The sequence below is a fragment of the Rhineura floridana genome, chromosome 7, assembly GCF_030035675.1.
Source record: "Rhineura floridana isolate rRhiFlo1 chromosome 7, rRhiFlo1.hap2, whole genome shotgun sequence".
Lineage (NCBI taxonomy): Eukaryota > Metazoa > Chordata > Lepidosauria > Squamata > Rhineuridae > Rhineura > Rhineura floridana.
In genome coordinates, this window is record NC_084486.1 from 40039953 (window position 1) to 40063074 (window position 23122).

Consider the following 23122-nt stretch of genomic DNA (forward strand, 5'->3'; position numbering starts at 1 on the left):
AGGAATGAAGGCCACTTCCAAGTTTGGCATCATTGTAGGTGGCTACCCATAGTAAGCCCTGGGGTCAAGAAGAGTATAAATGCACATCCCTGTGAGATTTTAGATTTCCTATGTGTATGTTCCATGTGTGGAATGAGGATAACATAGGCATGCTATTTAAAAAGAATAAAGGCAGTGATTAAAAGAGACAAGCCAGTAGTGAAACTGATGAACCACCAGCTAGGTGCTGCTTGAGTGGTGTAGTGGGAGTGGGAGGAACCTGGAGCTAGTCAAGAACAGCATCCACTTTCTCTGGCCTGGGAAGACATAGGCCAGAAAGACAGAGAGAGCTCTGTAAAATCTTACTTAAATAAAAGTTGGTGTTTGTTTAGAAAGCACAGTGTGTTTGATGCTGTATAAGCCATCCAATCATCTTGAGACAAGCAGTACTTGTGAGCAGAGATACAATTTACCCCCTTGAGTCTCAGAATGTAAGCTTTTATTTATTTATTTATCAATCAAAATGTATATACCCCTTGATTGTGAGAAACCTCTGAGCAGTTTACAAAAAATAAAAATATCAATAAAAACAACTGCATGACAGATAGATAATCAACGGTATTGCGTGACAGACGTTTAAGCATCTCCGTTAAGCAGATTTCCCCATCCTGGTGCTCCCCAGATGTTTTGAACTCCCACTCTCATTAGCCCCAGCCTGCATATCTGATGGTCAGGGATGACTGGAATTGTAGTCCAAAACATCTGGAGGTTACCAGGTTGGGGAAGGCTAACACAGAGCAAAAAATTGAATATATTGAATTTCTGTCTGCCATGTTCATCTGCAAGGCAGAATCTCTTATCAGAAAGAGGTAGCAGGCCTACTTGGAACATGTTGTGAAGACAAAATAATAAAGATGAGAGTGACTCTGAGCTTGCCTTTAGATCACTACAGCATTGTAAATATAGCCACCACCATCCTGCGCACTGCCTATCTGATATTAGAAAATTGCACAAGTTGCTTTGCTCCTGTTTTTGCCATGTCTGTGCACATGTATGAAAGTTAGGGTTGTCTTTCTATTTTCTTATAGAAGACTCTGACAGCTGCATAAGAGATGATGAGAAATTCAACTAGTGCAGCCTTTGTCAAACATTTCACTGATGAGGAAAGCAGCGACAGTTGTTTCTAGCCATCCATTACCATCATATAAATGTGCAGCCCAGTCTTAACCATAGGTATTTAGTTTGCCCAGGTTGGATGAAAGAGTTGATAATTTGCAAGACTATTCCTAGATAAGTATTCTTAGGATTGCAGCCTAATAATATATGTGTGTGTATTTGGAAGTAAGCACCACTGAATTCAGTAAGGGTTACTCCCAGATAAGTAATTCTGGACTTGCAGCTTTAAAGGCACTCAGGCTTTTGGGCTTCACACAGGCATCTAGTTGACCACTGTGAGAGCAAGATGCTGGAGTAAATGGGCCATTGGCCTGATCCAGCAGAGCTATTCTGATGTTCTTAGGAGACTGTAAGTCAGGGATAGGAAACCTGTGGTCCTCCAGATATTGTTGAATTATAGCTTCCATCATCCCTGATTATCGGTCTTGCTGGTTGCAGTAGATGGGAGTTGGAATCCAACAACATTGTTTTTTTTATATACAGACCTATTTTACTTGTTTCTATTATCTTCCTGTTTTATGGTTATAACTGTTATATATAATTGTATATTTTATTGTTGTGATCTGCCCTTGAACCTTATATTAAATGGCGGATAAGAAATCTAATTAAAAAATAAAACAAAACATCTGTATGGTCACAAGCTCTGAATCCCTGCTGTAAGTAAAAAAATGAGAAACAATTGGCAACAGATTAACGTCTTATTGTATTTTTTATTTAACAAAATGTATACATCACTTGATTGTAAAAAAAATCCTCTATGTGGATTTCTTGATGAGCAAGCAATAGGGTAGCCAGGTGAAAAAGAAGAAACATTAGGGGAGGAGGCTGCAACTCAGTGGTAGAGCATCTGCTTTGCATGCAGAAGGTCCCAGGTTCAATCCCTGACATCTCCAGGAGAGCTGGGGGAAAGCCCTATCTGAAAGCCTGGAGAGGTGCTGCCGGTCAGTGCAGACAATACTGATCTAGATGGAACAATGCTCTGACTCAGTATACGGCAGCTTCCTATGTTCCTACATCTCTTGCACATTTAATCATTGTGTAGAAGAAGAAAATTCAGAAGATGTACATTTAATGACAAGCTACACTTGGTTAAATTCTCTTTTCTACCAACTTTTTAAAGGTTCAGGACCAGTGGTGGCAGGCGCCCCTTAAGACTGATATGGGGGAAAGTAGACATCAACAGTACGTGGAGCCACAGCCAAGGACAGGTAGAGCCAACTAATTCTAGTTTTGCCCCTGTCCTCTTCCTCCCTGCTGAGTTGTACAAGGGCAACACTGAATGTCAGGAGGAAGGTGACAGCCGGTGCCATTATCTGGAGTGGATGTGATTAAGAAGGCAGACAAGTGGCTGGGCTGGGTGGGACAATGCCCCATTTGCCCTAATGAACCCGCCTCCACTGAGAGCCCCTGTCCTCTTTTGCATCTGGCCACCAAAGCTGAGCAGAGGCTTTCGAGCTTGTTCATTTAGTTATTTAGTTCATTTAGTTATCTAGATCCATTTCAATCGGGTTTCAGGCCCTGTTTCGGCACTGAGACGGCCTTGGTCGCCCTGTTTGATGACCTATGTCGGGAGAGAGACAGAGGGAGTGTAACTCTGTTGATTCTCCTTGATCTCTCAGCGGCTTTTGATACCATCGACCATGGTATCCTTCTGGAGAGGCTTGCGGAGTTGGGAGTTGGAGGCACTGCGTGGCAGTGGTTCCGCTCCTACTTGGCAGGCCGTCTCCAGAAGATAGTGCTTGGGGAACATTGCTCGACACCGTGGGTACTCCAATGTGGGGTCCCGCAGGGTTCGGTTTTGTCTCCCATGCTTTTTAACATCTATATGAAGCCGTTGGGTGCGGTCATCAGGAGTTTTGGAGTGCGTTGTCACCAGTACGCTGATGACACGCAGCTCTACTTCTCCTTTTCATCTTCCTCAGGTGAGGCGGTCAATGTGCTGAACCGTTGCCTGGACGCGACAATGGACTGGATGAGAACTAACAAACTGAGACTCAATCCTGATAAGACTGAGATGCTGTTGGTGGATGGTTTTTCCAATCAGATGGTGGATACATATCCTGTCCTGGATGGGGTTACACTCCCCCTAAAGGAACAGCTTCGTAGTCTGGGAGTCGTTCTAGACTCTTCCCTGTAACTTGAGGCTCATGTAGCCTCGGTGGCACGGAATGCGTTCTACCAACTTCGATTGGTAGCCCAGCTACGTCCCTACCTGAGTAAGGAGGATCTTACATCAGTAGTACATGCTCCGGTAACCTCACGTTTGGATTACTGTAATGCGCTCTACGTAGGGCTACCTCTGAAGACGGTTCGGAAGCTACAGCTGGTGCAAAATGCGGCGGCCAGACTGCTAACAAGAACGAAGCGGTCTGACCATATAACACCTGTTTTGGCCCACTTGCACTGGCTTCCAATACGCTTCCGGGCCAAATTCAAAGTGTTGGTATTAACCTATAAAGCCTTATACGGCGCGGGACCTCAATATCTGTCGGAACGCCTCTCCCGCTATGAACCGGCTCGTACACTACGGTCTGCTACGAAGGCCCTCCTCCGGGTCCCGACTCATAGGGAGGCCCGGAGGGCAGTGACAAGATCAAGGGCCTTCTCAGTGGTGGCCCCCGAACTATGGAATAGTCTCCCCGAGGAGGTTCGCCTGGCGCCAACACTATCATCCTTTCGGCGCCAGGTTAAAACCTTTCTCTACTCCGAGGCATTTTAATTTTTTGTTAATGATTGTAATGTTTGTAATTTGATTTTAGCCTTTGCTGTTTTTAGATTGTGAAATTTGATTTTAGACTGATGTTTTTGTATTATATTGTATTTTATTGTATCTATGTTCACCGCCCAGAGAGCTATTGCTAGTCGGGCGGTATATAAGTTTAAAAAAAAATAAAATAAAATAAAATTTGCTTAATGTGTTTACGTGCCTTGTCTTTCCTCCAAGAAAATTTAGGGTGGCAATCCCAATTCTTCCTTTCCCTCTCGCCCCGCTTGTTTAATCCTCACAGCAATCTCTGGGATATTTTCAGTTCAGTGTGGCAATGCAATTATAGACAATTAAAAAAATCCACTTTTGATCTCTGTCCCTCACGGCCGCCCTTTCCGCAAAGCCGAGCTTGAATGTTCTTGCACAGTCCCTTTAAGAAAGAGAGGAAGTCCGCTGCCGTCGCCATGTTAAAAGCTCTCGTACGCAGGCGCAGCCTGCTGACTGCTGTTTCCCTTGTCCTATCTCGTGTGTATTTTGCTTTAGTCTCAGAGAGTGGCTGTGCACCGTGAATTCAGGGTTGGAATAATGGGGCTCGGGTCGAATTCTTCCGTGAGGGGTAAGAATGTGCAGGTCGGGGGTTTACTGCAGCCTTGTAGTCGGGGGTTGTGTGGGAATTTTCTTTCACCTTCTAGTATTATTCCCCACCCCGCTTTCCCCGTGTTGCGAATTAGAGACTTGTTGCCTTAACACGGGCCCTGTCTATTTTGCAGTCCCCCTCCCCCCGCCTTCCTGAACCTGCACATCACACTCTAGAGAAAAAAAGCTTGGAGGATCTTTTCATTTTCTCGCTTTCGTTCTGTGCATCTTTGCAGTGTCTGAATGAGGTAGGGCTGCAGTTTCGAGGCACGTCCTTGACTGTTATCAGAGGGAGTAGTTGTTTTTAACTGGGTGATCTCTGAGGCTTTCCTGGCCCTTCCTTCGACCTTCATTAGTTCTTTGTTCTCCGTGGCTCCTGTGGTGGTTTGCTGCGGCTCCCGAGTGTTACACTCGCCGATGCCGACTGTGATAATCTCATAGATCGTTTCTGCGCAGCGTGTTTTGTAGCAGCGGCGATGTCCCCAGGCATCTTTCTTTCGTCCGTACCTCCTTTTTCCAGGCTTAGGGCAAGCCCCTTTTTTTTATCCTCCCACCTGTTTGCTTTGGAGGAGCCCTTGGGCGACGTTTCCCTCCATGTGTACATTTCAGCATCGGTGCTTTCTTCCCTAACCTCTTCCATACTTTGTTAGTGGTGCATGCTTCTGAGCCGCGAAACAAAGGAACTCGTGACTACTGCGCAGTTAAAAGAAAAATACCAAGCATGTTGGTCACGCTAGCACTAAAAGCTAAGACACCGCGTTAGTATCCAGAGTTCACTTCTTTTCAGAAGTGGGCGTGGGGAAGTCTTGCCTCGAATTGTTCGTGGTGATCTGTAGCTGACTCCCTTGAGTCTCTTCTTCTGACACCTGCTGCTCATCCTTTAAATGCGATGTCTCTTCAAGACAGTGGGGTAGTTTAGGGTTTGGGGGGGGAGAATGTTCCCAGAAACTAGGTGTAGGTCTGAGGAGGGTTGCTTTCAGACCGCTTTTCCGAAGTGGAGAAGCTTCAGGGCTTAGTTTACCTAAAAGTTGCACCTGATATACTGAAAGCATACTCTGATTTGGCTCTGGATCAGTGGTGAGCAGAGGGCAGTTAACCACATAATCGGAGACTGTCTGGCCTTTTTATTTGTTAGACTGGTTTACCTCACATCAACTAAGACTTTCAGGTGATTTACTATTTCACATGTTTGAGCCCCCCTGCCCGCTTTGAAAACAGATTCTGAGTGGCCTGGCTTTTCTTTGATATTGCGTGAGTAACAATCTTCCATGCTAAGTTCCATATCTGTAAAGGACACTATTAAGCCCATCTTGTTAGGCAAAACATGATAAAGCAGGCAAGTTCTGTATGAAATGGAAATCACCTGCCTTCAAGTCGATTCTGACTTATAGCGACCCTATGAATAGGGTTTTCATGGTAAGCAGTATTCAGAGGTGGTTTACCATTGCCTTCCTTTGAGGCTGAGAGGCAATGACTGGCCCAAAGTCACCCAGTGAGTTCTGTATACAAATCCAAAATAAAGCTGGTGAATTTGATGCTGAATAGTTCTGTTGTGTGAAAGTAACCATTATGAAGACTAGGACCTTATGTGCTAAGTCAGTTTCAGATCCAGCACCCTTATTTAACTCAAGCAAGCATTTGGGGACCCATTTCTTAATCTTTTTATTGTACATTTGTATGGTGGTAGCACTGCTGTAGTGACCCACCTGTTGAAGACCAATGCTTTAAATTGATACTCTGACTTAAAGTGTTTTTATATAACTGCAAAATTCTGTTAAAAACAAAAACAAAGCAGCTCTGGCTTGTTGGAACAATTTTTGACTTGGCTTGTTAGCAGAGTAAAGTTTCCTTATTCTGCTGTGCAAGTTCATTCCATGGTGACTGCACAGCTTAAGGCTATATCACACATTGTATTCATTTCTGGAACACTACATGAATTAGGCTCTTCTATATACTTTCTTTGGGATTGCTTTCCTGTTGAGCTTTGGAAAAACTGCTTAATTCTCTTTAGTCATGCTCTTGAATGAAAGAGTTCTGTAGCAGTATAATTCGCTCTAACAATATTACTTAAAAAGCACTCCTTACAACTGTTTTCATTATTTTTACCCCCCCCCCAAAAAATACATAAGAGCTGTTGTCAATCTTTTTATCTCTTCCTCTCCACCCTGGCAGCAGTTTCAAGTCTCTGCACTTCAGGCCTTAGTTTCTGGGCCTTCACATCTTTAAGAGCATCTGATGCTCCCCAAGAATTGATGTTTTTAGTGGGTGTCTCTGTCCAGAGTTATAGGCATGTCACTGTTGGTACCCAGACAGCACATACGTTATATAGCTACTTCCTTTTGTTCGTACCAATTTGTGTACATTCACTGTAGCTCCTGATTACCACTTTCCCTTGCATTCTGTAGTGGCAACACTGAACCCACCCTTTATCTTATGTGTTGAATAAATAATTGAATGTGAGATATTCCTTTCATATCTTTGGTATCTTGGTCTGTGTGATCTGTTCCCCACTGTAATTTATATGTGCCTATGGCACAGGTGCAGCCTTGCAAGTATGCAGTTATAGCCCTAATGTTCAACAAGTACAGGAGTTCTGTAGGTGCAATATTTTCCCTGTGATCTCTGTGTGCCCATGCATCTCTAAGGTCCCATCTGCACTATATATTTACAGTAGTATCATACTACTTTAAACAACCATGGTTTCTCCCAAAGAATCGTGGGAACTGTAGCTTGTGAAGGGGACTGAGTATTATTAGGAGACACCTATCCTCTCACAGAGGTATAATCCTCAGAGTTCTCTGGGAAGAGGGATTATTAAACTACTCTAAGAGTTGTAGCTCTGTGAGGAGAATACAGATCTAACAGCTCTCAGCACCAAACAAAAAACTACACTTCCCAGGATACTTTGGGGGAAACCATGGCTGTCTGAAGTGGTATGATACTGCTTTAAATGTATAGTGCAGGTAGGGCCAGAGTTCTGTCTGTCATGAACCAGCTGGGTCTCATGTGTGTATATATATTGCATAGCTTTTGTTGCGTTGTTAACACTTATGTGTGCAAGGAATGTGTGAATTATTTGTCTTATGAGGCTGTACATTTAGAGTTGGGTGTACTTTGAAATATAACTCTGTATGAAAGGATGAAACAGCCATGTAGCTCCACTAGGAAGGTTCAGTTGAGGACATAACACCTTTGTGTGAACTACCTAAACACTGACAAACAGCGAGAGTTTTCAAGTTTCACAGAACTCTTCTTGAGGCAGGTAGAGAGAAACGAGGAGGAGTAAAAAAAAGACTTTGCCAGTGGAGTTTGTCTTGACCTACAATATGTTACAATTCTCAATATGGTTGTTCGGGAAGCTCCTTGTTGAACTTAGCTTTAGCTTGTGTAAGATCTCTGGTTATGCCCAGTGATGTAGGTTTTCTAGAAAATCTTGAATGGGAAGATTCCTCTGCAAATCAGGGTAATTTGCATAGAGAGACTTGCATCAGATAATTTTCTATATGTATCGGAAAATTTTCTGATCCTCTAGACTAGAGAGTGACCTAATTTGACATGTTTATTTTGTGTTTAGTAAACAAAGCTAAAAACGTTGAAACGGCCATGCTTGCCTAATATTTATTTGCAATTGGCGTCCATTTGTTACTGATGAACTTACAAAATGGCAAAGTTTCCATGGAAAAATAGCTAGTTATGCCCAAAGCAGTTTGGTTCTAAACAATAATCAGTCTTCCTGAAATGCTGTCTTCAGGCTCTAGCACATTGCAGACATGACTTCTATCATGTCTTCACTAACAACTTTCTTTCCACCTCCCTTCATTTAATATTGAGCCTGAGAGGAATTCTGTAATGACACTCCAAAAGGAGCTCACTGCTCTTGTTTTGTTTTTAAGCTGGTCCTAATAAAGATATTATGGACTTGGCCCTATCACCTATGCATAAGTTGGTGGAGTTTGAAATTCCTACTTTCTAGAATATTTTTCATCTGCCTGGAACCCCTGCATGCTGCAAAGCTTGAGGCTTCTACGGTAAATATTTTAGTTGTGTGGGTTGCTGGAGTGCAGGGGTAGGAAGCCTTCTAGCTGTGGCCCTAACGAGGCCTGCTCCCTATGTGGCCTGTGAGGCTGTTTCGATCAGTCTGCACCCATTTGCTCTATACCTGATGTCATATAGGGTGTCAGGTGTGGGGCAGAGAATAACTTCTGAAAAGGTTTTTTGCAGACATTGCCAATCAGGTGATCTGTAGTGCATAGATATGTGATGGCCTGGGGAAAAGACAGAACATTTTGGGGGAAGGGGGAAAACCTTTATTTTTCTGGGGGAAAACAGAAAAATTGGGAAACATGAGGGAAAAAAAATCTTTTTCATTTTCCCCCCCTGGGCCTTCACATCTCTAGCAGTGCATGTGAAGCCCCTTTCCAAGCACTCCATGAAACAGCATTTTGATAGGAGCTTCTGAAAGTACAAAAATCAGCTGATTGTCAGATCTTCAGCAGTATCTTTCAAAGCACTCCACAAGATAATGCTTTGAGAAAGGCTTCTGAAGACCCCTGCGGGCAAAAAAAGTCATCGGGAATCATTGCAATGTCAACTGATTGACAGGCAGCTTTGCACACCTGTCAAACATGCCCCCATGGGGTGGGGGACATAACAATCTGGCCCGCTGGTCTAAAAAGGTTCCCCAGCTCTTCTTCAGAGAAACTTCAGACTTCATATAATACCTTCTGATGAAATGGCAGTGTGGTTAAGGTAAAATGTACTGCTACACAAGATTGCTGCCTTGGGATTGCTAGCCTAAACTCACACATCACAATGAGTTCAGTGGGATTTAAACTTTAAAGTAAACATACTTTAGAATTATAAATTGGGAAATATCTGCCAGTTAGCAAAGTTAACCACCTCTGGTTAGCTGGTGAAGCTAGTAACCTGTGTTGCATCAGTGACTATGGTACATGAATAGGTTGGATTCTCTATTCTTAATTGTATCTTGGGCACTAGATTAATTGGACTGGTGACCTTGTTTTTACCTGCCACATAATATTGGAATGTCTTCTCTTCCTCTAACACCCGTTTCCATGTCAGCTCTTGGCTCATTCTATAGCTCTATTTAACACTCTTAGGCCCAGGTTACTTCTCATTTAGTATTACTTAAGGACATGTGTTAGTGCTATTTGCAAAAGGTCAGAAACATAGCTGACTTGGAAACTATTCTGTCCTAAATGCATGGAGAGGAGGAAGAAGTCTTAAGGGTTAAGTACTTCCTTGAGATTTTAAACACTATTTCTAGTATTCCAAAGTTTCTCACTCCCTCTCAAAAACAAATGAAGTGGTTCCTTCCTCTGAGCTGGTAACATGTTCTCTCTTTAAAGTTGTCAGCGTCATTAGAGATGGCTTCGTGTCAGAACAAAGACTAAACCTGCCGTCCTGTAACCCCTTAGCTGGGATTAAGCCCCATTTAAACTTGGTGGAATTTGCTATTTAGTATAAGTGTAGAACTGCATTTTTAGGGTTGAATTCAACTAAGTTATAGCCCATTGAAATTAAAGTTAGCCATGTCCATTCATTTCAGTGCATCTACACTGAACAGGACTGGCATTAGCTACAACTCCAAGGCTGGAATCCTGTGCACATTTTAAGATTAACGTCTGTCTATGTTAAGTGAGTTACTTATGAGTAGACATACATAGGACAGATTGCTTTCAGCTTGTGTCCTTGAAATGTGGAAGGAAAGAGGAAAGCCTACTAAATGGTATGAACCTATGGTATGAGGAAAATGGAACCTATGATATGAGGAACATGGAAAATTCTGTCAAGTGGAAACCATATTGAACCATAGCTTCTCAGCACCAGGTTGTTTGCACAGAAGTATCCCCGTGAATGCTTTTTGACCATTTCTCCATCTTTTTGTTTCAGTTGAATGGATTGTAGCAGTTTCATTTGCTGCCGGAGCAGCAGCTGTTGGGTATCTTGCTTACAAAAAATTTCTCAGCAAGGACAGATGCTGTAGTGGGATGGTAAACCTCCATATCCAGAAAGATAATCCAAAGGTAGTTCATGCATTTGATATGGAAGATTTGGGAGAGAAAGCTGTATACTGCCGGTGTTGGAGGTCTAAGAAGGTAAGAAAATGGCCAAGCTCTTGTAACTGTTTTGTATTACAAATATGCCGAACCTTCCAGAACCAGCATCCTTACTGCTAGTTCATAACAATCAATCAGAAGAAATAACTTAAGTAAGAAACAGTTGTTGGAGGAAAGCTTTTTAATTATTTCCAGAATCAAAAGAAGTTACCATATTAGGAAGGCTTTCTCTAGAAACCATGTGACTTGGGAGTAAATGTCAGAGAATATTGATGTTTAAGGATTTGGTATTTTCAAACACACTTGGAAGGATGAGTTATGACAGGAATAATTGGAACAGTGAGATAAGTTCAACATTAGAAGCAAAATTATTATTAAAGCATAAGAGGTTATATGATTAAGCAGATGAGTATATATTGATCAAATTCATTTTTATTTATTTCAGTTATGAAGTAGTAGTCTAGTTCTATCAGTGTTCAAATCTGAATCTTGATATTAGTCCTTAGACAAATCAGTTTTATTTATAAAGTTTAGGACTGACAGGTCTTCTGTCATATCCAGTACCGGAACCTTCTGATGGCCTGCTAAATTCTTAGATGGATGGCATGATGATTTTTTCCCCACATTGGCTGCAATTGCATTTGACGCTAGGCCATGGTTTGGTCAACAAATCAAGATTTGCTCAACTAACCACAGGTTGGTCACACAGATGAACAAAAATGCCGTGGCTTATTTTTCCAAAGTTTGTTTTGTTCGCACTTATTTTTGTTTTGTGCCCATGTAGTTTAGCAAGTGCCTGAGGGGGAGTGGCCTAACAAACCATGGTTAAGCAAGGCTGTTTGGTTCAGACATAATGGCAACCATAGTCTTAAAAAGCAGTGGTTCATAAGCCAATGTTCTGTTCCATTTGCCAGAAAACAAAGCATGGTTATTTGCTGGGCTGGGTGGAAATTTTCAAGCCAACAACATTTTGGCTAAGAAATCATGGCTTTGTGCAAATCAGGCCAGTCTTATATTTATTTGGTGCCTGTGAACTCTGCTTTGCTTTGTTTTGCTAAAAGTGTGTTTAAGCCTTCTTAATTTTTTTCCTAGTTCCCGTTATGTGATGGGTCTCATACAAAGCATAATGATGAAACAGGAGACAATGTGGGACCTCTGATCATCAAGAGAAAAGATGCATAAATGGTGAATAATCTGGACGTCGCGCAAACAACCATGTTGCAGTACTTTTTCCTCACCTGTAATTGGTATAAAAAAGAGGTCTGAAGTCATTTCACTGAAGATTTTTAGATGTGGTATACATTATGCTGCACCACATGTAATTCATGGTGTTTGCCTTGCTTAGACACTACACTGTATATGTTAGGAATGAATACTTGTGACTTGCTGATTTTTTTGTCTTGTAAAGTATACATTCTCATTAAGTGTAAAAAAAAGACACCTTCAGAATGTACTTGGAACTATATATTAGAAGATAATACATTAAATTATTTTCGACTAAGCTATTGCAAACTGTCCTTATTGTTCAAATTCATAAACAATGACAATAAAGTTACTCTTTTTAATTAATCTTTATAAAGCAGCACAGTTCTCCATCCAGTTCAAACATGGTATGCCAGGAATAGGGCTTTAACATATAGGTCATGAATTTTTACAAAATACTTTGACTAATTTTGAAAAAGTCTTCTGACCTACCAGTGTGTGTTGTAAGTATTTATGAATATCTCAGATGGGAAGTGCCATTTTCCAAAAGGAATTCCTTCATGTGTGAGAGAACAGGTAATGCCTGCTGCAACAAGGGTGTGTGTGTGTGAGAGAGAGATTAAAAACTGTTTTATCTTTTGTAAAACTGAGAGCAATTTTTTTCTCATGCAAAATTATGCTTTCTTAAATCCTATACATGTATACTCAGATTTTAATACATCTTACTCCCAGTTAAGTGAGTACAGATTGAAGGCTTAATTCGTGAGCAGGGCAATCCTAAATAGGTGGTGGAAGAGGTCTATGGCAGAGGACCTGCCACTTCTATGCCCTGCCCCTTGCTCATGGCAGAAGGTGCTCTTTCCGTTCCCCACCTCCTCGTTCATCTTGTCTTTAATTGACATCAACAGTAAGGAAAATAACTACACTGTCTTCAGAACTGGCATAGTTTTTATCCTTTTTCAAGGGTATGTTGGGGGAATGAGGTGTGTGTTGGTAGATTGTGAAGATTTGAGGCTTCCTCATATCTGCTGACTTACCCCATTTGTGGCCCCACTGCCAATAGAAGGATCTTCTGTTCTGTTGAACCAGGGTGGCCTCTTCCTATGGAGAAGGATGGTCTACAGCATCTTAATGTCTTTCAGCAACCCTCCCAGTGAACATAGGATTGCTGTCTGCATAATGGACTGCCTTTAAGTTGATTCTGACTTATGGCGACCCTATGAAGAGGGTTTTCATGGTAAGCAGTATTCAGAGGTGGTTTACCACTGCCTTCCTCTGAGGCTGAGAGGCAGTGACTGGCCCAAGGTCACCCAGTGAGCTTCATGGCTATGTGTGGATTGGAACCCTGGTCTCCCAGGTCGTAGTCCAACCCTCTAACTACTACACCACACTGGCTGTCAGATTGCTCTCCACAATGCATTTTTTGTGACTAAAATGTGCCTGTGTAATCTAATTTTTCCTTTAGCAAATTATAAAAAATAGCTAGATGTGATGTTGGGAGTCAACAGGTTAGGGATAACCTGAAATAGGTAGTTTTCACTGACAAAAGGGTGGCAGATGTTGATCCTAAGAGTCCGCAATGTCCAGGGAAAATTTGGACTGGTGGTTTTCAAACAGCAGGCCCCCAACACCACACATTTTGAATTAAAGTGAGTTTCATAAACAGTTTAACAGACTCCCTATGTCTTCAAAAGAAACTGTTTTTAATCTTTGTATAATTAAGTAGTTAATTATATGCATTAAAAAGTATTTTCATCTTTGTTCTACATAAACCCAAAGTGCATGGACAAGAGAACTTTTTAATTTAAAATTGCACACTGTGAATATGGTTCAGCCAATTTAACCAATTGAGTGAAATCAAATGCTGACGCTTTCAGGGGGCAGAAACGAAATTCAAGAATTTAATGTAATGCCAAGAAGGGAAACCTTAATTGTACCACATCTGCATAGCTGAATTTGTGTAACTAGTTGGCTTGCATAGATGTAGGCTGGGTGTGGTGAACATTTTCATAACTGTCTGACTAACCAATATGTTTAATATTGTGCATTGATAAATAAAACTTTCTAACTGTTCTGTAAACTAGATGCCTTTAATGAGAAATGGTAGTGAAAAATACTTGTCACCTAGAGGATCTAAGCCCTTTCTGTGGTTATTTCCTTCATTATGTCAAGGAGCATAACCTTATGGCTTTTAGCATGTTGGGACAATATGTGTTCTCCTCGAGTGAAGAGGCCAATTGGCCTGTAACTCCTGGTGGAGGCAGGTCTGCTTCCTGCTCAAACTTAGTTATCTCGATATAGCTGCCGAGGTCTTCAAAATACCTGGCTGTGTTCTTTCAGTGCTAGGTGCAAAAAACTGGTTTTTGGAATCCTCTGGAGTTCTAAAGATGTCTTTGTACAGTTTCTAGGATCCATTAATCACTGAATGATTCTTGCCAGACATCTGAAAAGCTCAGTAGATGTGACTGGAGTGCCTTCATTGCCAGACAGGGGTGGGCTTATGGTAGCAGCCATCACTGGGCACTTTCAATCTGGCTTTGGAGGGCTGGCTTCATCTTGGGTTGGAGTCTCTTGGTGTATAGTTTATGAGGTCACAAGGCTTGAAGGGTTGTGTTGCTTTACAAGGCACCTGGCATCTTCTGAGGATTGTTAACCCTTGCAAAGCACCGTGTCTCCTTGGTTCCTGATGGGGAGCTTCCTAGTACAGCTGATCTCAATGGGACTTAGTGCCATCAGCAAGCCCTTCTTGCAAAGAAAGAACTGGGAGCTCACCTTAAGTTCCTAATTGTTCATTAGGAGCCATGTTCTTACCTGCCCCATACCTGATGTCACATATGATTTCAGGTGCAGGTCAGGTCAGCATGGTTTGGAGAAAATTGGGACCAACGGGCCAGAGGCCCTTGACCCCTTGTTCTAGGCAATTTCATATCCTTGACCAAGCTGTCTTCAAGAAAATCTTCTTGATGGGTCTTCAAGCTCACCTGGGTACACCCAGCTGCATTGGAAGTAGCATTGTTTAGTGGGAGGCAGCCCCACGTCTTCCAGAAGTTACACTGGAGACTGCCTCTCAGTCCAGAGGGCAGGGCCTTCCTAAAACTAGCTGCTGGCTTCTCTCACTTGGGATGAACAGAAACTAACAGTAAGTATAGAATTTCTGTTTTCATTCAACTGATAATCATGATCTCTAGATATCAAAGAATATTAGATGTGCAAAACAAGTATACAACATGGAGGGAGTTGGTGCAATGATATTAATCCACCAAGTGTCATTTCCAAAGAAGCTAGAAACATTAGCTTCTGCAAAAATATATCCAGCTCACTAATGGAATAAATAACTGAATATTGCTGGAACTATATGGATGCAGAAGGGGATTCCTGCCAAATTTTAGACATATAAAATTTGGTGGAGGTGAGGAATTCCTAGCCTCTCCCAGGCCATTCTTCTCCAGGCCATGAACCTTACTGATGCCGCTCTGAGTATCTGAGTGCTTTTGCAGGGCTACAATGCTTGAATTGTGTTATTGAAGTGTCTTGCTTGCCTGGATGAAGAAGGATGTGTGTATTTGCGGCTGGAATGTAGCTTAGTATGCAAACAATCATATCTGTCCCCACCCAATACTACTAGCATGTAGTCTCTAGAAGGTTGCCCACAAGGAAGTGAAACCCTTGGGCTGGAAACTGTTCTGTATGGGGATGGGATAGATAGGGATGTTATGTGTGCTTGCTTGAAAGTAAACTCTTATTGAACTTAAGGGGGAAGTAAGCTGATGCAGGACTATTTGTGTCATCTGTTTTGCTTTCAGATAAAGTGAGGTTTTTCTATGTTTGCTTCTTATTGCCTCTTTTGTAATGATAGAGTGACTAAGAATAAAAGAGAAAAAGCAAGCTCGATAAAAGACCATAGTAATTTGTAATGCATTACTATACATTTGAAGGGAACACAGACAAAACTAAACTAAAAAGGGAAGGGGATTGGGTACCGGGGGGGGGGAAGCAGACTCCAGCAGAGCCTGCTGGGCATGGACTTCATACAAACAACTCCAAACATGTATCCCAAATCTGAGTGTTTGTTCTCTCTGTGCCGCCTACTGAAGTTAGCTTTTTCATGTGCTGCAAGAGTTAATAAGTCTTCCAATCACTGGGCAATCGGGGGAGCCATATGTTCCTTCCAATATTGTAGTACCAGCCTTTTAGCCACCCAAAGGACTTGCAAGGGCCAGTTATATTGCCCCTCTGTCAAAACTCACTGTGCTGGGATGTAGTTATGTATAATATTAACATCTTGAGAATCTGAAGGATTTTTCCAAGACCAAATTAATACAGATAACTTCCATTCAAAACAGTACCATTGCAGGGCATAACTAGACTGTGTTTCAGTGTTGCCCCTGGCATATCACAATGCCAGCATGTATCTGTTGATTAAATGGGCTCCTGATAGGGGTATAGGGCCATGCACAGACACCAAGTGATATTGTAACTGCAGATATTGCCATTCTGTTGAGAGGGATAGATCGAAATGGGCTCTCAAAGGGGAAAAAGGGAGGAAGCCCCTGTCTTGTCTTACCAACTGGTTTGGTGTAGTCAACCCCCTGCCACCCATCTCTTCCACAGCGCAATCTCCCCCCCAACCCATTTTTATACTGGGATTAAACCATAAATTAAGCTTGTGGGAATAAGGGTCAAAATAATGCTTTACAACCAGCTTTTTCCAAGCTTCCCTAGTGGCCATAACCGATGGTGGAGAACTATTCCCCTGGATATATTTTGAACCCACCCCCACACCCCATTCTGACAGCAGGGGAAACGTAACAGGATTCCAGGGAGGCCCTCTGATACAGTGAGAGTTACCTTAGTGATAGACTAGATCATGTAGTCATGCAGCAAAAAGCAACTTGGGAGTCACTTTCCATCAGATGTAACATGCAGGTTCTGAACAAAATAAATCTGAAGATCTTTGCAGCTACTGTATTTCTACTGGTGTATGACAAGTGTTCCTTCTGCTCATACGTTAAGAGTCCAAGTGTGAATCACCATGATGCTTTAGTTCTACATACTAAATAGAGACTGGGAAAACGGTTCCCAAGTTTTGCTCTACAACAAAATGAAATTGTAACCAGTTGTATGGGGCTTTCATAGAATCATAGAGCTGGAAGGGTCCTATAAGGCCATCAAGTCCAACCCCCTGCTCAATACAGGAATCCAAGTTAAAGCATACCCAACAGGTAGCTGTCGAGCTGCCTCTTGAATGCCCCCAGTGTTAGAGAGCCCACCACCTCCCTAGGTAACTGTTTCCATTGTTGTACCGCTCTAACAGTTAGGAAGTTTTTCCTGAAGTTCAGGCGAAATCTGGCTTCCTGCAACTTAAACCCATTATTCCATGTCCTGCACTCTGGGACAATCAAGAAGAGATTCTGGCCCTCCTCTGTGTGGCAGTCTTTTCAAGTACTTTGAAAGTGCTATCATATCTCCGCTCAGTCTTCTCAAGGCTAAACATTATTATTGTTGTTGTTATTGTTATTATTATTGTTATCGTTATTAATTACATTTGTATACCACCCCATAGCCGAAGCTCTCTGGGTAAACATGCCCAGTTCTTCCAGTCTCTCTTCATAGCGCTTTGTTTCTAGGCCCCTGATCAATCTCGTTGCCCTCCTCGGAACCCTTTCCATTAGCCTGTGATGGACATGGCATATTTTGAAGACGTTAGTAAATGCCTTGCAGTACATGGTGCTCAAAGCTATGGACATATTCTTTCATGGCATCAGCACATTTTTTTCTATCTAGATTTCCTTGACCTATGTGTATACTTGCCACTGTGAGAACAGGATGCTGGTCTAGATGGGTCATTGGCCTGATCCAACAGGCTCTTACATTCTTAATGTTATACTTCATACTTGAACTTTTCAAAGTTTGTCCTAGGTCTCCTTTTTGATTGTGTGAGCTGGTAATCTCTTGGAAATAACTTGTGAGCTTGGGAGGTCTTGGCTTATTAGCTAGGTTCCATTGCTTCATGTGTTTGCTGAAAGGAACTGCACCATCTTGTTAACAGGAGCAACGGCCTCTGAATGTGTTTTCTGCCTGCATTGTTGAGCTGCAAGTCATGGTCTCTTCTGAAGAGGTCATCTTTATTTTATTTATTTATAAACATATTTGTTTACTGCTGTTTCATTTTTAAAAAATCCAAACGGTTTACAATAAATAAAAACCGTATAATAAAAACCATTAAAAACAAGGTCAACTACTGAAAAGAGACATCTTCCTAACTGCCTGCATGAGCCTGGTGCAACAGAAAGTCTTTCAGCAGGCGTTTAAGGGTTAAAACAGAAGGTGCCTGCTGAAAACCTTTCTGTTGTGTTTTGTATAGCAAATTATACCAACAGCTAAAGCTGCACAGTGGGATTCTAGCAATCAGTAGTTTAAATTCCATTCTGTAGTACACAAAGTACCCAAGTTTCTTTCATGTGTGTGTATAGGGAGAAACAAAGTTGTCCTAAATGAATAACTCTATTCATAGGTAGAGATCAATCAAATCTGCTACACAAAGATGATGATATACTAATGTACTACAAAATGCAAGTGGGGTACAACAAGCCACCTGCAGGGAAAATCTAACATATAAGAGTAGAGAGTTTCTTGTGAAAGCTAAATGTGCGCATACAATCCGATCTCTCTCCTATAGAGAGAAATGGTGTTGGGTAATCTTTTAGTGGGCGAACAGCTATTGATTTGTACTAAGTGTTTGAATGCTTTAAGTCTAGAAAATATATGAACTGCTCCAAGTGAGAGAACTTGATTTGTACAAGGCTGTGATTTCAGTGTTTGAAATGCAGTTTGGTAGCTGTCAGTTCTGTATTCAGAATAAGGCTAGCGGTCCTAATAGGGAAAGAGGCAGTGGGTATTTCCTGATAACTACACTATGGGTCAAGGTAGATTAAATGAACTCTGAACCTTGCTCTCGGTCCTACCTGTGGCTACTTGGTCTCGATGGCAAGAAAGCTCCATTCCAAATATAGAGTGGACCATTAAAAAAAAAAACGTTCTGGGACTGAGCGCTGTTTGCCCTGACTCTTAGCCTTTATTTAGCTGTGGGCCCCTCCATGCTCTGGAGAAAACAGCAAATGCTCTGCAATGCATAAGGGGAAGGCATTAAATACTGAGAACTTTGAGTACCACAGATAATGTGCGTCAAACTTCAGTATGAAACTGTTTAGTGTACAGCACAATTTGTACACTACTCTTGGGCAGAGATTATACGTAGCCTTTCCTTGCCAATATGTGATTCTTTCGACAACCTTGAGTTAAATGTATGAAGCTGAAAAATTAAACCAATTGAACTGCTGCAGACCTTGTGAATAGATAGTTGCAGTCAGTTACCCTTTACTACCTGACAGCAGCCAGGATTTCAGCAGTGTAGTAAGTTCCGTTCATGATAGTTCTTGATGACCATTAGTGAGGCTGACGCTTCAGTTCCAGATATTTTACTTAGGGGAGCATTTGTGTCCTGTCTTTCTGCTATATAGCATCCCAAGCGGCTTATAGGAAATTTAGAAAACAGATTAAAAATGAATTGTATAAATGCAAACAATTTTTTTTAAATTGTCAAATACTCCTCCCCCCCAATGAAACATCTGCCTAAGCAGGACCTAGTGGTGGAAAGGTGGAGCCTAGGCACAAAGTTCTATGGCTTGGGTGCTGTTGTAGGGAAGGGCTGTGTATCTGACAAACACATGTCCAAGATAGGGAAGGTTCTTTATGTATTTTGGTCCCAAGCCATTTATGGGTTTAAAAGTAATACTAGCACTTTGACTTATGCACAGAAACTAATCAGTAGTCAGTACAAGTGGAACAATAAAGGTATTGTCATTAACCCTATGTACTGCTGTTCAGGGAGGACGGTATATCTTAGGACCCAACATCAATATCCAAGAAGATTCATCAAGATCCTGCTGTATTTAGCCAAGCCTCCCACAAGCCCCTGCTTCTGGGAAGATCTTAATCTGCTCCTGTTGACAAATTATAGACTAAGGCTGCAGTCCAATACACACTTACCTGGGAGTAAGTCCCATTGAACCCAATGGAGCTTACTTCTGAGTAGACATGTATTGGATTACAGCCTAAGGCTACGTACACAGTTGCTTAAAAAGCAGTGAGACCATTTTGTCTGGGTGTGGTTTGAAATGAATCTGCAGCCAGCTGTACACATCTTTCTTGTTCAGTAGACTACATCCAGCCCCACTGCTGATGTCAGAGCTGTTAGGACCACCCACTGCAAAGTGATTCATTGGACACACTTCGGAATTGCAATGGGTGGATAGACAAAACAGTTTTCAAGAGCAGAGACACGCTTACTGTTGTGCTGGTTCCAGTGCATCTCCATCTCTCTTTTCTGAAAACCGGGGGGGGGGGGGGAGGGAGGACATGATGCTAGTCAAACTCTGCTCCTTTTTACTCTAAAACCTGGTTGGATCAGCTCAAGTGTGTTTTTCAATTTAGCTTCACACAGATTTCACAACTGAGTGGTAAATCAACCTGTTGTCCTGCAGGTGTGTCCAATGGAAATGCTTTGCTGTCAGCTCAGGCAGAGACAGTGAGTGGCCCAATACTTTGCTGTGGGTGGACCTTAAAGGTCTGTAGTCAGCAGTGGGGAGGTGTTGAAACTGTGTGTCTCTTTAAGAGGAATGGTTTGGGTGTAACACATGGAGAGGCCTAATAGGATACCATTTTATGTAACTTCAATTGAATATGATGAGAAATGAAAACAACTAGGTTTTCCCGCCCTTTTTTAAATCTTTTTCTTTTCCTCACAGTTGGTAGAAGCAGAGTTCAGTTTGTAAGCTAAGTTGGTCAATTTATAAATATAATTCACTAATAGGCAAAAAACCTTGCGGTTTAAGAACACACCTATAGCCAACAAATATTTCTATCAAACTTTAAAAAGCAGGGAAATTGGGCAGCTATAGTGAATGCACCAGGGGAGCAGGAGACCTGACCTCCTCTCTGAGATACTGTACTGCCCTACAAAATGCAAACACAATTTGGGTTGGTCTTTCACAGTCCAATCCACTTCCTGTGTAGCTTGGAAGAATTTGGTAACGTGCATCTGGGGGAGGGGGAGGGGAGGACATTGGTTGAATGGGCACTGGGCAGAAGGGAAGCCCCTTTCCTTTTGAAAAGGAAAACATTGTGAACAGTATCATTATTTTTCAGGGTTTCCCCCACCTTTTATACTACAGCAGGCACATGTAGCCTCGCACCCAAATTTAAACCAAAGCTGTCTTGGCCACATCCACACCAGATCTTTATTTCACTTTAGACAGTCATGGCTTCTCTCAAAGAATCCTGGGATGTGTAGTTAGTGAAGGGTGCTGAGAGTTGCTAGGAGACACACTATTCCCCTCACAAAGCTACAATCAGAGCAGCTGACTGTTGAACCACTCTGGCCACTGGAGCTCTGTCGGGAATAGGAGTCTCCTCTCAGCACCCTTCACAAACTATACTTCCCAGGATTCTTTGGGGGAAGCCATGACTGTCTAAAGTGAAATAAAGGTGCTGTGGGTGTGGCCCCCTGATTAGCCAAGCCCAGCAGCTGTGAGTCTAGCTTTTAGAACACTGACAGTTGGTTCTTACTGAGCATGTCTGACATCATTGAGTTCAATGCTAAATTTCTTAAATTAATTAAAAATCACCCAGGCATTTTTTAAACTTGTAAACTGCAGACGATGAAGGTCAGAATATGGGGCAAGGTCAGTAATAGGATTACAGGTACTCTGAGAACATGGCTGATTTTTAATGAATTTCAACAGTTTATGAGAACTCAGAGAAAAAAGTCCAAAAGGGATCTGGTTTCTCTCTCTTTTTACACTTTGAACTCTCTATTCTTTTTCTCTGACTGTTTTGTGTATCACCATGAAAATTTAGAGGGTTGTTAAGCAAGCGTTTCTGAGTTCAGGACTGTAAGTTTTGTAAGGTTTTGTTTTGAAATGAGTTTATGGGAAGCATCAAAATGGCATGGGGATATTTTCCATTTAACATTGCGGAATGCGAAAAATCCATGCTGACTATAGTATACAGCCACTCTCATGCCTGTATAATCACTGTTAAAGAAGTCAAGCCTCTGAGAACCATTATTCCTGTTAAGAAGACCTTTTGTTGTTGTTGTTATGTGCCTGCAAACTGATTACGACTTATGGCGACCCTATGGATCAGTGACCTCCAATAGCATCTGTCATGAACCACCCTGTTCAGATTTTGTCAGTTCAGGTCTGTGGCTTCCTTTATGGAATCAATCTATCTCTTGTTTGGCCTTCCTCTTTTTCTACTCCCTCCTGTTTTCCCCAGCATTATTGTCTTTTCTAGTGAATCATGTCTTCTCTTTGTGTCCAAAGTATGATAACCTCAGTTTCATCATTTTAGCTTCTAGTGACAATTCTGGTTTAATTTGTTCTGACACCCAATTATTTGTCTTTTTCGTGGTCCATGGTATGCGCAAAGCTCTCCTCCAACATCACATTTCAAATGTGTTGATTTTTCTCTTCTCCGCTTTTCTCACTGTCCAACTTTCACATCCATACACAAAGATCGGGAATACCATGGTCTGAATGATCCTGACTTTAATGTTCAGTGATACATTTTTTGCATTTGAGGACCTTTTCAGTTCTCTCATAGCTGTCCTCCCGTCCTAGCCTTCTTCTGATTTCTTGACTATTGTCTCCATTTTGGTCAATGACTGTGCCAAGGAAACTGATGACAAGTTCAATGTCCTCATCTGTTGTCATTACTTTAGTCTTTTTGATGTTCAGCTATAGTCCTGCTTTTGTGTTTCCCTCTTTAACTTTCATCAGCATTCATTTCAAATCATTACTGGTTTCTGTTAGTAGTATGATATCGTCTGCATATCTTAAATTATTAATATTTCTCCCTCCCATTTTCACATCTCCTTCATCTTGGTCCAATCCCACTTTCCGTATAATATGTTCTGTGTATAGATTAAAGAAATAGGGTGATAAAATACACCCGTGGCTCACACCCTTTCCAATTGGGAACCAATTGGTTTCTCTACATTTTGTCCTTATAGTAGTCTTTTGTCCAGAGTATAGGTTGCGGATCACAACAGTCTGATGCTGTGGCACCCCCATTTCTTTTAAAGCATTCCATAGTTTTTCATGATCTACACAGTCAAAGGTTTTGCTGTAATCTGTAAAGCACAGGGTGATTTTCTTCTGAAATTCCTTGTTCCGTTCCATTATCCAACATGTGTTTGTGATATGATCTCTGGTGCCTCTTCCCTTTCTAAATCCAGCTTGGACATCTGGCATCTCTCGCTCCATATATGGTAAGAGCC

General features: G+C 41.8%; 1 protein-coding gene across 1 annotated transcript; it reads left to right on the forward strand.

Moving 5' to 3' along the window:
• Positions 1 to 4350: 4350 nt before the first annotated feature.
• On the forward strand, positions 4351 to 12079 carry CISD1 (CDGSH iron sulfur domain 1). The gene is made up of 3 exons (XM_061635342.1): positions 4351 to 4478; positions 10412 to 10617; positions 11671 to 12079. The coding sequence occupies exons 1-3, from the start codon at positions 4448 to 4450 to the stop codon at positions 11758 to 11760; spliced, it is 327 nt and encodes a 108-aa protein (XP_061491326.1). The 5' UTR covers positions 4351 to 4447; the 3' UTR covers positions 11761 to 12079.
• Positions 12080 to 23122: the final 11043 nt, after the last annotated feature.